Below are 16,968 nucleotides of genomic sequence, written 5' to 3'. Positions count from 1 at the left end.
AGTTGTCAAAAATATTGTCTGTATTGAGGTTGTTAAAAATATTGTCTTTACTGAGCTTGCAATTGATTGTGACAGTGAAGTTGTCTGACCACTAATAACAGGTCTAGGTGAAACCAAGTTAATTGTTGGATTTTTTGACAGCCACATGATCCTGATGTGACAATTCTAGAGTTATTCAAACAAAGTCTATGGTCAGTAGCGCGTAAATATACAGATCACGCAGTACTAGTTGGAGACGACATTAACCTATTGATTATAGACTTGGACGCCTATGGATTCATTATAGGTCATGCAGACGGACAGTCAGGCGAAGTACTTTTGAGCACGTTTTCTGAGAACTGTTTTGAGCAGCTAGTTCAGCAGCCCATACGCAATGGAAATTTCTTAGAACTTGTAGCTACAGTCAGGCTGGACCTCATTGATGGCATCAGTATAGAGGTGGGTATTAGTGATCGTAGCGACTATTGTTACAGAAATTAATAAATCAGCCAAGAAGGCTGGGAGAGTGTTTCTGTCAGAAAGAGCAATTAGCAGTTGTTAACACCTCACCTATACAATAATTTGCAATCGTTTAGTTCCAGTATATGATGGGCATAGAGAAATCATGAGCGAAGTGTAAATAAATGTGCTCTGTCCACGTATGTGCTTAGTAAGTGGATTAAGGATGGAAAAGTTTCACCATTGTTTAGCTGCAAAATTTGGAAAATGCTGAGGGAACAAAAGTTGTTGAACTCTTCGTTTAAAATAGAAACCACAAATGACAACATGCAGAGTTAGTAGAGATTCGTGCATTCGAAAAGATCTATGTGCGAAGCATACAACTACCACCATCATACTGTAGCGAAAGATTTGACCAAGAACCTGAGAAAATTCTGGTCCTATGTAAAATTGCTAAGCATGTCTAAGGCTTCCATCCAGTCACTTGTTGACTAGTCAGGTTGCCAGTTGAAAATATCAAACCAAAAGCCAAACTTTTGAATTCTGCATGTAAGAAATCATTCACGCTGGAGACTCATACAAACTTACCATCCTTTGACATCGCACAGAGCCCTATATCGATGTCATAATAATAAGCATTCTTGGGAAATATCGGTTTATTGCAGAGTTCTAGAACATTTTCTGAGTTTGAGTATAATAAATTTCCTAGAGATCGAAAATCTTATGTCCACGAATCAGCACACTTTTAGAAAGCATTGCATATACGAAATTCTGCTTGCCCTTTTCTCACATGATTCACTGGGAACTATGTACGGAGGGCAAGAGGTGGATTCCATATTTCTAGATTTCTGAAAAGCATTTGACACAGCATTGCACTGCATTTGTTATTGAAAGTACAAGCATATGGAATAGGTTCCCCCTAGATATATGATTGACTTAAGACTTCTTAAGTAAAAGAACGTAGTATGTTGTCCTCAGCATGAGTGTTCATGAGGAGTCAGGAGTTCCCCAGGGATGTGCGATTGGGGCACCATTATACTCTACATAAATGGTCTGGTGGACAGGGTGGGCAACAATATACGGTTGTCTGCTGATGATACTGTGGTTTACGGGAAGGATGTGGAAGATGAATGACTGTGTTATGGTACAGATGACTTAGACAAAATTTCTGGTTGGTGTGATGAATAGCAGCTCGCTCCAAATGTAGAAAAATGTAAGTTGATGCAGATTAGCAGAAAAACAAACCTATAAGATTCGGATACAGCACTAGCAGTTCCCTGCTTAAACATTCATGTCATTTAAATATCAGGGCATAACATTGCATAGCGATTTGAAATGGAACGAGCATGTGAGGAATGTGGTTGGATTTAAAGGAGACCAGCATCTCTTGGTGCATCCTGTTATTGAGTCCTGCCTGAGTGTTGTGGATCTGCAACAGGTCAGACGAAAGAAAGACATTGGAGAAATTCAAAGGCGGGCTGCTAAATTTGTTACTGGCAGGTTTGAACAACATGCAAGTGCTATGGAGATGCTTCAGAAACTCGAACCAGAATCCCGAGAGGAAAGTTGATGTTCTTTTTGAGAAACATTATTGAGAAAATAAGCTGATTGCAGAATGAACCTGCTGCTACCAACATAAAGTTTGCATAAGGACCACAAAGATAAGATGCATGAAGCTGGGGCTTACAAGGAGGCATACAGACAATTGTTTTCCCTAACTATATCTGCGAGTGAACAGGAAAGGAAATACCTAGTAGTGGTATACGGCACACACACACACACCATATGGTGGCTTGTGGAGTATGTATGTAGATCTAGATCTACGGAGGCTGACAATTATTAGGCTGTGTTTTTTACTGATGCTAATTCGAAGGCCATCTTCACACTGCATTCAGCAACCGAACCAACATTTTCACACTGAATGTTACTTGTAACGTAGGTGCCCACACCATCACTTTTATGTATCTTCCTGCAGTATGTACTAAAGATTTTCAAATTAGGTAACTTACTGATTTACACCTACTAACTGCTCAAGATGTTCACTTTCACAGAGAAGACTTTAACATGAAGATTTACATTTACAGTGCTGTACACATCTTTCCTTGCATACTGATTTTCTTTTTTTTACTGTGTATTTTAGTTTCTCACCTTCTTCAATGGCTGTTACTTTCCCTTGCTGGTCACATTGTATGACACAGCTGCTGCTTTTACCCCTCAAAAACTCTTGGGTGGGGGGGGGGGGAGGCTGATTAATCAGATCTATGCAAACTTTCTGGGAAGCTTCAAAATGTTGAATTTGGTGAAGTTTGCTTAAAGTTAAATGTTGTTTCTAAATTTAACACACTTTTGTGATCAGTTTCTCAGTATAGCTTTTTGAAATGAGTGTATGAATGAGAAGAAAGAGAGACAGCTGATTGGAGGAAATGAAAAGTAAAAATTGGTTTAAGATATGAAAGAAGAGAGGCTGATATTCTCAACCCATTAGAAGTCATACCCCCTACTATCACTCACCCTCCCCACCCCAGACTCCTCCTCCTTCCCCCACCCCACCCCAACACCAACACACACACACACACACACACACACACACACACACACACACACACACACACACAGAGAGAGAGAGAGAGAGAGAGAGAGAGAGAGAGAGAGAGATTGCTTCTCTCATCACGTGCATTTGTTCTCAGTCTGTTGCTGGCAGCCAGAGACAGTGATCACATGCATATGAGCTGCGTTTTTGTGTTTTTTGTCTATTTCAGAAGAGCGCCTTCTGGCCGAAAGTGTACATGTTTTGTAGTCCATTGTTGTGCCTATCTGCAACTCAACTTCTCCGCTACAATATAATATTGTCATTATTCCATCCTGGATTTTCTATTATTTGTTGCAGTGGAAAGTAGACTATGGCTTATATGAATAAATTATTAGTTATGTAATGATACTCTAGTTTTCTTTTGTGTTTGTTTCATTTACAGACAGTTTTGTTACTTAATTTTCAGCCTGGATGAGGAAGACGGATCACAATCAGATATGTCAGGTGGTGGCACTCCAGCTCATGATGCTGATGCAGTCAATGAGATTCGAAGGATGCACTTAATTTTGGTTGGGCACTCAGGTGCCATCCTAGAGCTTGTGGTGAGAACATGTGCATGCATTTATACTGTCTTCTTCTTCTTCTTATTATTATTGTTAATAATATTAGTATTATTGTTATTATTTTTCTGTTTGATGGTTCGTCTAAGCAGCAGCAGGTAATGGGGCAAAATGTTTAAGATTTATTAGATGCCTTTGTCTATCGCACTGTAAGATTTTTACAAGACAGGTCTTTTGCAGACCGTTGGTCGGCAAGCAGTTGCAGCCTCTGAGGATGGTTTTGTATACTGCTACTCTTTGAAGACAGGACGATTGAAAAGAGTGGTCTCCTGTGGAAGTCAGCCTGTTACGTGCCTCTGTGTTGTAGAGACAGAAGAAGGTCAGCTTATCTTTGCAGGCAGCCTAGATGGGCACATGCGATGCTTTACCTTCAAGGTTTGTCTGCTCTGAAAATGTATTTCACTTAAACAATTTTGTATCTGTTTTCATGGACAGAAAAAAAATTGAAGTGCAACAAGAATGAATCTTTCCAGGCAAGATGGTGTTATGTTCCATTGTACTGTTTGCCTGTCCATAAATACCATTGTGATGCTAAATAGTGATATGAAATGAAAGTTCAGACTATCAAATTTTAATAGATAAGACCTCTGCAAGGTGACAAAATGTGTAACAACAGTACAGATAAAGTCCCAAAATGTGTTTGTAGTCTGAAACATAAACCCTGGACTTCCCTCCCCAGAATCCAAGTTGAAAGGGAAGCATGCAGAGCACTTGAGGGGATGGGCATATGCTGTGTATTAATTTCAGAAGGAGTCTCTTGTCTCAAATTATTGTGAGTTAACCACTTCATTCCCTTCCTGTCTCCCCTGCAACTTACAACAACTGAACATGTTGATAAGTTGTGTATCTTTTTTCCCAGTGTATGGAAATCAATTGGAACAGAAGCTTTGACCACCAATCCATTTTTCTAAATTGCAGTGGTTTTATCTGCCACAAATTTAATAAAGGCAATCACAGTTTATTTGATTAATAGTTAAAAGTTACAGATAAACACGGGGAAGTTAAGAGCAGTGACTGTGTGCTTAGTACCTATCCCATGTCCCCATTTTTATTTAAATCAGGTTGATCATTATTAATTTATATTTTTTGTAGTCAGTAATATAGGAATTGTATATTACAATATGGCAATTCAAACTGACAGGCATTTCAAGAATAATAGTTTCCCATAGTGCTCAGAGCCAAATAATAGTTTCAGTTTGCACTTGCACTTATCATTACTGTTACAGTAACATTTTCGCTATCCTTAGTGTCAGTCTGGATTGTTCCGCTTGAAAACCACAAAAATTCAGCTGTACCATTATGTATGACAGTTACTGTTTCAAATTATTTTCATGCAATTGGTAGCTCTAACCTCTTAAGCAGCTTTCAATTAGATGATGACTTCTTTAGTAACTCTGAACCACAGTTCTTCATCCAGATTACCAATTAATATCCTTTCCGTCATCACTTTCCCCTTGTTATGCACTGTCTTGTGTTAATCTTCTATTTTAATGTAGAAAGTTCTGGTTGAGAATTATGAATTATTTAGAAATAAAAGGACAATTCACCGAAAGGCAACAGTGTTGCATCGTCGATGGGTACACAAACAGAAGGTACAGAGCTATGCTAGCTTTCAGAATGAACTTCCTTTTTTAAGCTTGTAGGAAAAAGATGCACACAAAAACGCATACATTCGTTCACATGCACTTGCCTATCTCCCTACATTGTGCTCGGTTGACTGCCAGTTCTTTCCGGGTTTTTGGTGAATGTACTTGGGTGAGGTGGAGGTACGGGGTGGAGGAGGAGGAGGAGGAGGAGGAGGAGGAGGAGGAGGGGGGGGGTGAGGGATGGAGAAAGGCAGGAGGCAGGAAGTAGGTTGGGAGGAAATGTCTAGCGGCTCGTGGTAGAATGGGAAGTCATCTGTGGGCTAGCTAGGGGTGCAGGTAGAGGGGCAGGAAGACCCAGATGCAAGACTTGCCCAATCCATCCACCCAGCACCACCTACTCCAGTCCCGTCAAGGGCTTATTCTGTCCCATCAGAGGCCGGACCACCTGTAAAAGCAGCCTTTGCACATTGTTTTACGTTGGTTTGATGACCAACCAGCTGTCAACTATAATGAAAGGCCACTGCCAAACTGTTGCCAAAAACAGTGTGGACCACCTGGTAGCACAACATGCAGCAGAGCACAACATGCAGCAGAGCACAACATGCGAGATTTCAATGGCTGCTTCACAACCCGTATCATTTGGATCCTCCCCAACACCACCAGCTTTTCTGAGCTGCACAGATGGGGGCTATCCTTACAGCACATCCTTTGCTCCTGAAATCTCCCTGGCCTGAACCTAAGGTAATGTGCCCCCCCCCCCCCCCCCCCCAAATAGTTCAATGTAGGGAGGCAGGAATGTGCATGTGAGTGAGTGTGTGTTTGTGTACATGTTTTTCCTATGAGCTTGATAAAGGAAGTTCATTCTGAAAGCTATAATAGCACTTCTGCCTTTCTGTGAGTCATCTCCTTTATTCCTAAATAATTCATAATCTTCTATTTTATGTTGTCCATTGTACCATGTAGTGCTGTTCCGTCTTAGCTCTGACTGACTCAATTTTCTGACTGCCTTCAGCTAACTCAAATGACTCACTGACTAACAAAGACTGTATGTCTGCTTTAATGAAATGCACAACTGTCTGCTAGGTTACCAAAGAATTTAACCTTGGTAGATATTGTCTGTTATAAAGCATGTGAGAAATTAAATTGTGAGAAAGAAGAAAGAAAAAAAAATTGTTTCAAGAAAATATTGTCAGCAAAAATTTCTAATATAGCTAATCTTACCAGATTTAAACTTCCCATTGTGATGGAAGGCAGGAGGGCGGTCAAGTGATAAGTTGAAATTGTGGACTAATTAGCCTCTGACTACAGGAATAGTCTTAAATTTCTTTATTATATAGTCGATTTTGGACCTACCAGCCCCCTCCTTAGGTACGCATTGTATGTGTACACCTTATCGATGATAGGTATGGTTTCCCCTGGATCACAATTTTCTGTCATCACCAACCTGCAATAGATGCAAAAATCTGGTACCGAGCACCACATGGGAAATGACACCTCAGTGGCTGGCAGCAGTATATTTTGTTATTTTATTTTTATTTATTTTTTATATATCTGGCATTAATGAATTAACTGATGAGCCAAATCATTGTGACCACCTGCTTAATAGCTTGTTGATACACCTATGAGACACAATGCAGCAGAAACTCTGCATGGCATGGTTTTAACAGGTTGTTGTTAGGCTTCCAGAGGTATATAGTACCAGATGTCTACGTATAGGTCATGCAATGCCTGTAAATTACAGACCAGTGAATTGTGAGCACACCTAGTGGTGTCCCAGATGTGTTCCATTGGGTTCAGATCAGCTTTCTACATCTAAATCTACCTCTACACCTATACACATACTCCACAAGCCACTGTGTGGTGCATGGTGGATCCTATCTTGTTCCACTCACAAACTGAGCAAGGAAAAAACAGCTGTCTATTTGCCGTCATATGTGTCCTCATCTTCTGATCTTATCTTTGTGGTCTGTATGCAGTAGAATCGTTCTGAAGTCAACCTCAAATGCCGGTTCTCTATAAATTTTCTCAGTAGTGCTCTGTGAAAAGAACATTGCCTCCCCTCTAGTGATTCCCATTTAAGTACCCACAGCATCTGCTTAATGCTTGCACATTGATAGAACCTACTGGTAACAAATGTAACAGCCCGTCTCTGAATTGCTTCAGTTCCTTCCATTAATCTGACGTGGTATGGATCCCAAACACTCAAACAGTACTCAACAGTGGCTTGCACTAGTGCCCTATGTGTGATCTTCTTTACAAATAAATGACACTTTCCTAAAACCCTCACAATAAACTGATATCGACTATTTGTCTTCCATACTACAATCCTTACATGCTCATTCTGTTTACTATTCCTTTGCAAAGCTATGCCTTGATATTTGATCGACATGATTCTGTCAGACATCACACTACTAATGTTGTACTCGAAGTGTACATGTTAGTTTTCCCTACTCACCTACATTAACTTATACACCAGAACATTATCAGCAAACAGCTACAGACTGCTGATGACCCTGTCTGCCAGATCATTTATGTATATAGAAAGCAAATATATTACAAGGAAAAGATAGTCATATCACATAACAAAATAAAGTCGATATGGGATATAGCGGAGGAGGAGACCGGTAGAACCAGACATGAAGAGGGACAAATAGCATTAAGAGTAAATGATACATTGGTGACAGATGTGTATAGTGTTGCAGAACTTTTCAACAAACATTTTATAACTGTTACTGAAAAGATGAGGTTGTCAGGTTCTGTAAATGCTACTATGGAATACTTCAGACCAGACATTTCAAGTAACTTCCATAATATGAATTTGACCCTCACTACCCCAGCAGAAATAATGTCCATCATAAAATCTTTAAAATCAAAAACATCTAGTGGGTATGATGAAATAACAACAAAGCAACAAAGTTAATTAAAGAATGTGATTCTGAGTTAAGTAACATATTAAGCTATCTGTGTAACCAGTCATTTATCAGTGGAATATTTCCTGAATGGTTGAAATATGCTGAAGTTAAGCCACTGTTTAAGGCGGGAGATAAAGAAATAGCATCAAATTTCCGTCCAATTTCACTTTTGCCAGCATTCTCAAAAATTTTAGAAAAAGTAATGTACAGTCGGCTATATAACCACATTATCTCAAATAACATACTGTCAAAGTCGCAGTTCGGATTTCTAAAGGGTTCTGATATTGAGAAGACTGTCTACACTTACAGTGAAAATGTGCTTAATTCGTTAGACAAAAAACTGCAGGCAACTGGTATATTTTGTGATCAGTCAAAGGCATTTGACTGTAACTAAATTAGAATATTATGATGTAACAGGAAATGCTGCAAAATGGTTCAGATCATATCTCTGGCAGGAAACAAAGGGTGTTATTAGGAAAGCTATCAGCATCATCCAACTGTAAACTAATTACATGCGGGGTCCCACAAGGTTCCATTTTAGGGCCCTTACTTTTCCTTGTGTATATCAATGACTTTTCATCAGTAACATTATCAGATGCCAAGTTCATTTTATTTGCCGATGATACAAACATTGCAATAAATAGCAAATCAAGTGCAGTCTTAAAAAGATTGGATAATAAAATATTTGTGGACATTAATAACTGGTTCCTAGCCAATTCTTTGTTGCTAAACTTTGAAAAAACACACTACGTGCAGTTCAGAACTTGTAAGGGGTGTCCCACGCGTATATGCCTAACATACGATGACAAGCAGATAGAAGAAGTGGACAGTGTTAAATTCTTGGAATTACAGCTTGACAATAAATTCAACTGGGAGGAGCACACCACAGAACTGCTGAAGCGTCTTAACAAATCTCTATTTGCAATGCGAATTGTGTCAGACATAGAGGATATAAAAATAAAAAAGCTGGCATACTATGCTTACTTTCATTCCATAATATCATATGGGATTATTTTTTGGTGTAATTCATCAAGCCAAGTTAAAGTTTTCCAGACACAAAAACATGCAGTAAGAGTTATATATGGTGTCAACTCAAGAACATTCTGCAGAAGCATGTTTAGGGAACTAGGGATACTAACTGCTGCTTCCCAATATATTTATTCCTTAATGAAATTTTAAAAATATATCACTTTTTCAAATCAACAGCTCTAGCTTATTTGTTTCAGTTGTAAATATTTGTCATGTATTATTGTATTTCTGACATGTTCCACATCCTGGAGGACCTCCTCACTATGGATCAATTGGAATGAAAGTAAATCTAATCTAAAATAACAGCTGTCATATAACACTTCCCTGGGGCACTCCTGATGATACTCCTGTCTCTGATGAATACTTGCCATCGAGGACAACATACTGGGTTCTGTTACTTAAGAAGTCTTTGAGTCACTCACGTATCTGGGAAGCTATTCTGAATACTTCCTTTGTTAACAGTCTGTCACACCACATCAAATTACTCCTTGAGTTCACTCTTTAAACCATTGTAGCATGATTCTAGCTCTGTGACACAGACAGTTCCTACTATAAGATGCCATCGCTGTTGTGGAAGACATCCAACACCAAGAGAGGCAGGTAGTCCACAAAAATTTCATACAGTCATCAGCTGTCATGGTGGCTTTGGTTACTACCTCATGTTTTGTGGAAGTGCAAGTGAATGTCTCCTGTAGCATAACACTGTCCCCACTGGCTGGCATCTGTGGAGCTATACAAATTTCTAGCAGCCCTTTATCTGGATGATGGTGTGACTAGAAATGACCATTGACCTTGTGTAACGAGAAATGTGATTCACTTGACCAGGTGACATAGTTCCAGTGATCTGTGGTCCAATCTAGAAGAGCCTCTGCCCATTGCAATTGCAATTGATGATACTGTTGTGTCATCAAAGGAATATATAGAAGTTGTGTGCTGTGTAGCCCCATGTTTCGTGTACAGAGCAGGGTTTTCCTCAACATTTGGGCCTGCACAATCATTGTTATTTGTCATCAGATCTTCCATAGATTGCTGCCTATCGTGCTTTACAGTGATGAAACATGGATTCCAGCACCTTGTCTCCTACTTGTGGTTTCCCCTTCCTAAGACCATTTTCTGTAGATGCAAGTGAACAGTCAAGCAACTTCACCATTTTTGTGATGCTCTTTCCTAGACACCGGGGCTTAAAAATATTCCCTTTGTTGAAGTCGCATATGTAAGTGGATTTTCTCACTTGTGGCCTATATCATCGCAAAAATGATTCCCTTTATGTTTCTTTTTCACTCACGTGTGTCCCTTACTGTGTCACATACCCACAACATCACCAGGTGACATTCAATTTTGTGGAGGACAATGATCATAAATTTTTGGCTTAACAGTGTATTTAGAATGTTTCTTTTTCACTCACGTGTGTCCCTTACTGTGTCACATACCCACAACATCACCAGGTGACATTCAATTTTGTGGAGGACAATGATCATAAATTTTTGGCTTAACAGTGTATTTAGAATGTGTAGGTACAGACTTATCTTTTGTGAGAAAGATGTCTGCCATTATTGTTTGTAAGTAGATAGTTGTGTTAGAATAATCTGACTGGTTGTATTCAGCTTGTGACAGTTTCTTCATATGTACCAGTCTTCAAAAGATGGTGCTGAAATTGACAGATAACACAGTTGAGTTCAAAAACAGTGTTATCCTGAGAAAAATGCATTGGATCCAAACCATAAAAACAGACCTGTTTCAAATGACTGAGTGTTCTGCAGTTTTCTCAGTGTAGCTGTTTTGAAACATACATACATTCATTCATTATTTGACTTGATCTCGTTGTGTGCATGTTGTCCCTGATTTCTTAAATACATTCGTTCATAACCTGGCTGCATTATTACAGTATAACCTCGCTTTTACTTTCCTGGAATTAATGTTTTCCCACCTTTTACGACATTTTTTATCACTTCCATCAAATTTCCTATGTCCACAATGTTAATTCACACCCGATTTTATGTAAACATATCTGTTGGTTCAAATGGCTCTGAGCACTATGGGACTTAACTTCTGAGGTCATCAGTCCCCTAGAACTTAGAACTACGTAAATCTAACTAACCTAAGGACATCACAAACATCCATGCCCGAGGCAGGAATCGAACCTGCGACCGTAGCGGTCGCGCGGTTCTAGACTGTAGCGCCTAGAATCGCTCAGCCACTCCGGCCGGCAAACATATCTGTAATTTTCCCGTGATTTATGCTTTACAAAAATTGTTCGTGGAGAAAAAAACTGACTGCAAATGATGCTGGCATGATGTTGGCCATCAAGAATTGTTAAATGGATAATTTCTTGTCACCAGGCTGCTACAATTAGCAGATTTGAACCAGTAAACATGTAAAGGTTGGAACAATTTGTGCCGCATCTCCTGCCGCTGCCAAGCTCTACTAGGAGTGGTGGCTGCTGGGAGTAACTAGGTTCGTTAAATAAAGATTTAATGACCAATCACAACCATTTCCAAACTGTCTCTGCTGCGCATATGCAGTTTTGTGATAGTTGTAATCATCGTGACACCTTTGTCAAACCACATTTAGCTTGTTTCGTCATTTGGCCACTCGTAGAGCTACTTGACACCATTACTCACTTAGTGTTGCTCAAATCTTTTTGCTTTAAGCACAGTGCCAATTACGTATTTTTCATGCTCAGCAAAATGTGTTTCGAGAATTTATGCTCATTTTCAAGAGCACTATTTACGAATGTATTTTACTCAAACAGTGTGAGTGATAGTTTGTATATGCAGGGTTTTCTACATAAATGAGGAAGCCCAGTATCTGATAACCTCAAAAAGACAACTACATTGCAAGTGATGCAGAACAACACATATGCAGACACCACACAAAATCCTTATTTATGTACATATTCGCGCTTGATAATGAGAAAAGCTTCTCAAAACGCATCGTGCTTAGCATGAAAAAATATGCAACTAGTGCAGTGTTCCATTATTTAAATAATGAATGATAGCTGCAGGCTTTCCAAAAACATCAATTATGACATATGACATGGACTCAAATGTTTCTGCTTCCTAGGCAGTTATCAGTTGCAGTTAAATCAGCGGTTTCTATAAGATAATAAGCCTTTATTAGTGTTGTGACTCGCCGATCTTTCAAAGTGCCGCTGTGCAGTTACGCGCGCCCTCTACATGCGACACTGTCTGCCAGCCATGCAGCAGCAGCGCCACCTAAGCGGCCAGCCAGCCAGCGGCCGCTAGACTTGGACTCAGTTATGATTTGACTGTTAAAGTGTACACACACGTCTTACTCTGTTTACTTGATCTGTGACTTTCATGTTGACTTGAAGTTATAACAATTAGATAGTAAACAAGTCTCTGACAAGTATTTTGATGCGTATTATATACGTATATGATACATAAAGTGGGAAAATGCAAGTGGTTGTTCTATACTTTACCTTTACAGCTTAAAACATTATTTCCCACATTTTACATTTTCTTGCATTTAACACTTTTTTTTTCAAGTCCCTTGAAAGTGTAAGAGCGGGATTTCACTGTAGTTAAAATGCAGGCTATTACAATAGAAGGGTTCACATTTATGGAAAAAGTGATAGGAATGCCAATAATACTGTAATAATTTATGGTCAACATTTTCCATATAGTTTGCAATCGTGTGCCGCTACTTGTTGGGTTATGTGACGGGTCTCCACATAACCATCAAAGAACATTTCTTCGAGAGAATAATGAAATGTCAGTATTAGACTCCCCACATTAGCACTCGGCAATTAAGTTAGGAAGGGGGATTAGTCAGACTGCTGTTTTCTGAATTTGAAATGTAGAAAATGTCATCTGTTTGACATTTCCCTCCATCAGGAGCTGTATGACAATGATTGGCCTGTGGTCGCTCCAGCAAATACAGAGACCCCAAGTTTTTTGCTTGAGTATTGTTCTCTGGTGTGTTGACTTTCACAAAACTTGGTACAATTAATTGACTTAACATACATTACTGGAGTTTGGAAAACTCACATTGGTTACTACAAGTTGAACATTGGTGTTCATGGAAACGTGAATTTGTGGTGTAGAATAATTGCTGACTAACTCATTGGTCCCTTCTTTATCCAAGGCATCTTAAATGGTGATAAACATCAAACATTCTTGGAGCATGATGTGCCAATATTCCTTGGGTGTGCGGCAAAAAGTGTGGTTTCAGCATGATGGTTGTCCAGCGCATATTCTGTATAAGTACGGGAAATATTAGATGTGTGTACAGTTGTCAGTGGATTAGAAGCGGAGGTCGATTGTCTCGGACTGCAAGATAGCCAGATCTTACTTCGTGTGACTTTTGTTTGTGGGGTTTCTTGACGAAGAAAGGGCCAACAACGCGCAATAACATGATTCAGTATATCACCAATGCATGCCAGTAGATTACATCAGGAACACTTCGCAGTTATGTCGAATCATACCCTGTTGGGGAGAGGTATAAGAACACACCTCAAACAAGTACACCATTGGTGAGAGGTGAGAGCACACACCTTTCACAATTTTTTCATAATTACTGCTATTCATTTTTTAACCCAGTGTATTCTTCTCAAAATAATAGCATTTTGTAACTCATTTGTGGTGTTTGTTGATTACATTGCCATCTTATCGCATAATAACTTGTTACATACAAAAGCTATGTATTGTTTTTTTTTTGTAGAATCCGAATCTACAATAAAAATGGGATGTTCTTATTTAAGAAGTTGCACCCTGCCCTACCCAACCCCTTGGGGATGATGCAAGGAAGTCAACTTTGGTATCACAGGATAGCATTTTTTAAAATATAGAACAACTATTTTTTTCCTTTTTTAATCCAATGTGTAGCTTTTTCTAGATTTTTTATTTTCTCAACATAAGAAGCTTGCCCTGTATATCCAGTTTCCACTGCATTTTTATCAGTTAGAATTGTCTTTGTTAAAACAGTACAGTTCTCCCTGAAAAGTATCAAGCTATGAAGTGAATTGTATCCAATGAAAAATTAAGTTTGAGAAAATTATAAATTTACTAGGAGACAGAATGACTGGTCATCCCTCTCCTTCAGAATGTGAAATTTCAAATACTGTTGATAGACATACATGAGAATACAAAAAACTGTACCCGAATTTGTAATAATTGGTTCCGCCCTCAGTGAGAAAAGAGGGTAAGGTTGGAGAACGTTACGAAAGTGTGGCACATTGCTGCGGACCACAGGATGAGAGGGACCCACTAATTGGTAAAGGTAAGTATCTCCTTGTAAAATTATGAAGTGAGCATATCATGACTAGCCCCAAAAGAGTACAAAAACAGTCGACATAAAATGATGTGGATTCACATTTTTGTTCGATGTACAGAAACATTTTTGTGTGCTTAGATAATTAAGATAAAATTTTTTATTTTAAGGAGACCACTCACCGAAAAACAGGAGCTCCCAACACACTTTGCTCCACCCTGTTCACCCCATGAACTGACGCTACATTATCCATTTCTCCTTATAATCACCAAATGCTTTCACTTGCCCATTTCCTGCCTCATTTCCCATTTCCTGCCTCATTTCCCATTTCCTGCCTCATTTCCCATTTCCTAACACAGGGTGTTTATGCCCCACAAGAACAGGGAAATCTGGAAAAAAAGGCAATCTTTTTGTCCTGGAAAAACTCAGAAAATTTTTAGAATTCCGGAAATTTTTCAGTGTTTTGGTTTTTAGTTGAATTTTTTGTAACTTTGACTTGTAAGAACTAATACTCTGCCAGATAAATTTCTTTTAGCCTGCTACTACAGAGTAACAGTAAAACGATAGAATAACACCAAAATAAAACTTTATTTATAAAGAAAATATACCATTTACAATAGCAACACACAGTTGTTTGCTGAGAGTAAAAACAAATAGTAAAGGCTTAAGGATGAAGTCTATGCAATTTGTAACAGCAAACTGCTTTTGATGAGCATGACATCACAACTGTTTACATTTGTAACAGGTTGCAGGAAAATACTGTGCTTGATGGTTCAAGGAGCATTACTTTTCAAAGTAATTTTCCTTTTACGCAAGATGAATGTGTGATGAATTAGAAAATCATGGAGCATTTTATGCTCATTCAAAACTTAAACATTTTTAGGACCAGCCACTTAGAAAAGTTTTGGGCCCAGGAAACCAGCCATTTATGTCATGCTGGGTTTCGATTCCTAAAATGCTGGGGTGTAAAACCTTTACCATTCAAGGAACTGATAAGTTTTACAGCTCCAGGGGAAAGTATATTGTCACTTAACATGGAAAAAATGCACTATCACCTGGGGTATAGTGTATTTTCACCCAGGAGAAAGTATATATTTACCTGAGAAAAATGTATTTTTGACCAGGAAATCCAGAAAAAATATGGAAATTTTTTTTCTTGTCCACATACACACCCTGTAACATCATCCGTACTCCACTGGATTGCTGATCCATCTTTCTACAGCAGTTCAGAAAAGTAGCCATTCCTCTGAGTAAAACCCAATCCCACATCTTGTTCGTTAAATGCTGTCTAAACCACAGAATATCCCCCCCCCCCCCTATTGCCCCCCCTATCGCCCATGGAACTGGTACTACAAAAACACCTCTCCATGCCACAGGCACCCCTGAAACAGCTCTACTCCGTCTGTAAGCCACTGTTACTGTGCAGTTCTCTCTCTCTCTCTCTCTCTCTCTCTCTCTCTCCACACACACACTCATGGAGGATTCCAGACACCACCTCCATAAACTATCCAACCTGTTGACATCCTACTCCTGCCTTGGGTCAGCAGTATCCATCAGCAGCCATTCTACTCACAGTGAATCCACTTATCAACCCCTCAAAGCACCCAGACCCTGCATAGCTGACCTCTTCAATTTGTGCAAAATCCAGAATCCAATGAAATCCAAAACACTGCTGTTAATCTCTCCAGTAGAAACCTCAGTCATGTGAACTATCACTCCTGTCCGAAGGCCTAACCTTCAACACTACTTCCTTCTCCTGATCCCTGCAGTGGAAAACACTTTGTCAGCAATCCCTCCAACAAAAGCCAACGTAATCCCAACATTGACCTTGTCTCTCCCAGTTCATGTCACCATCCAATCATGACGCTCCCACCTAATCACCCACTAGTTGGTTGGTTTGGGATGCAAAGGTACCAAACTACAGGTTTATCAGTCCCTTTTTCCTAATGCAAACAAGGCTCAAGGTGAAACAACACCCAAATTTAGTTTGGAAAAGTAAAAGAGAGTAAAAGGAATGGGGAACCACACCGAAAGAGCAAATGAAAGATACGAACAAAATAGGGGGAAAATGTACACCACAAGGAAAAGTAGAGGAAAGTATTAAAACCATAAAGCAGATGGTCTGGGCTAACTGACCACAAGAATAAAAGAGGATGAGGCAGCCACTCTTCAACACACTAAAATCTCCAACCTAAAAAGACAATGCGAGATGAACAAAAAGGGAAACTAAATGCAAAGAAAGGTTGACATAGAGATAAATCAGAGGGAGGATGGATGCCTTGGAGAGTAGGTCAGACACCCACCCTTAGTACGAAGAAACTCGCCTCTTGAATAAAACATAAAACTAAATCTGCTGTTGAGGCATTGTCACCCAACACTGTAGTTAGAGTGCTGGGAATGTTAAAAGTCCACCGCAGAGCAGCAAAATTGGGCTGTCCAACAAGATTGTGGACGACAGTCATAGGGGAGCCACAGGGACATTGAATTGACCATGTGTTAGCCACGCATGGCTGATGCGGAGGTGGCAAAGGACAATAGATTCCCTGCAAGTGGCTTGCATGGGTGACTGCCACACATTTGTTGTGTCCTTGATAACAGGGCGTTTATTTGATGTACTGAGG

At 39.4% G+C, this 16,968-nt stretch overlaps 1 protein-coding gene across 1 annotated transcript in view; it reads left to right on the top strand.

The window, feature by feature from the left end:
- The window catches only part of LOC126198979 (uncharacterized), a 201,036-nt gene that overhangs the window by 121,861 nt on the left and 62,207 nt on the right, over positions 1 to 16,968 (top strand). Inside the window, exons 9-10 of the mRNA XM_049935649.1 lie at positions 3,435 to 3,570; positions 3,769 to 3,963. Coding sequence (XP_049791606.1) covers positions 3,435 to 3,570; positions 3,769 to 3,963 — 331 coding nt within the window. The remainder of the gene's footprint in view (positions 1 to 3,434; positions 3,571 to 3,768; positions 3,964 to 16,968) is intronic.

This window comes from Schistocerca nitens, chromosome 1, assembly GCF_023898315.1.
Source record: "Schistocerca nitens isolate TAMUIC-IGC-003100 chromosome 1, iqSchNite1.1, whole genome shotgun sequence".
Taxonomy (NCBI): Eukaryota; Metazoa; Arthropoda; class Insecta; order Orthoptera; family Acrididae; genus Schistocerca; species Schistocerca nitens.
This window is presented reverse-complemented; position numbering and strand designations above follow the sequence as displayed.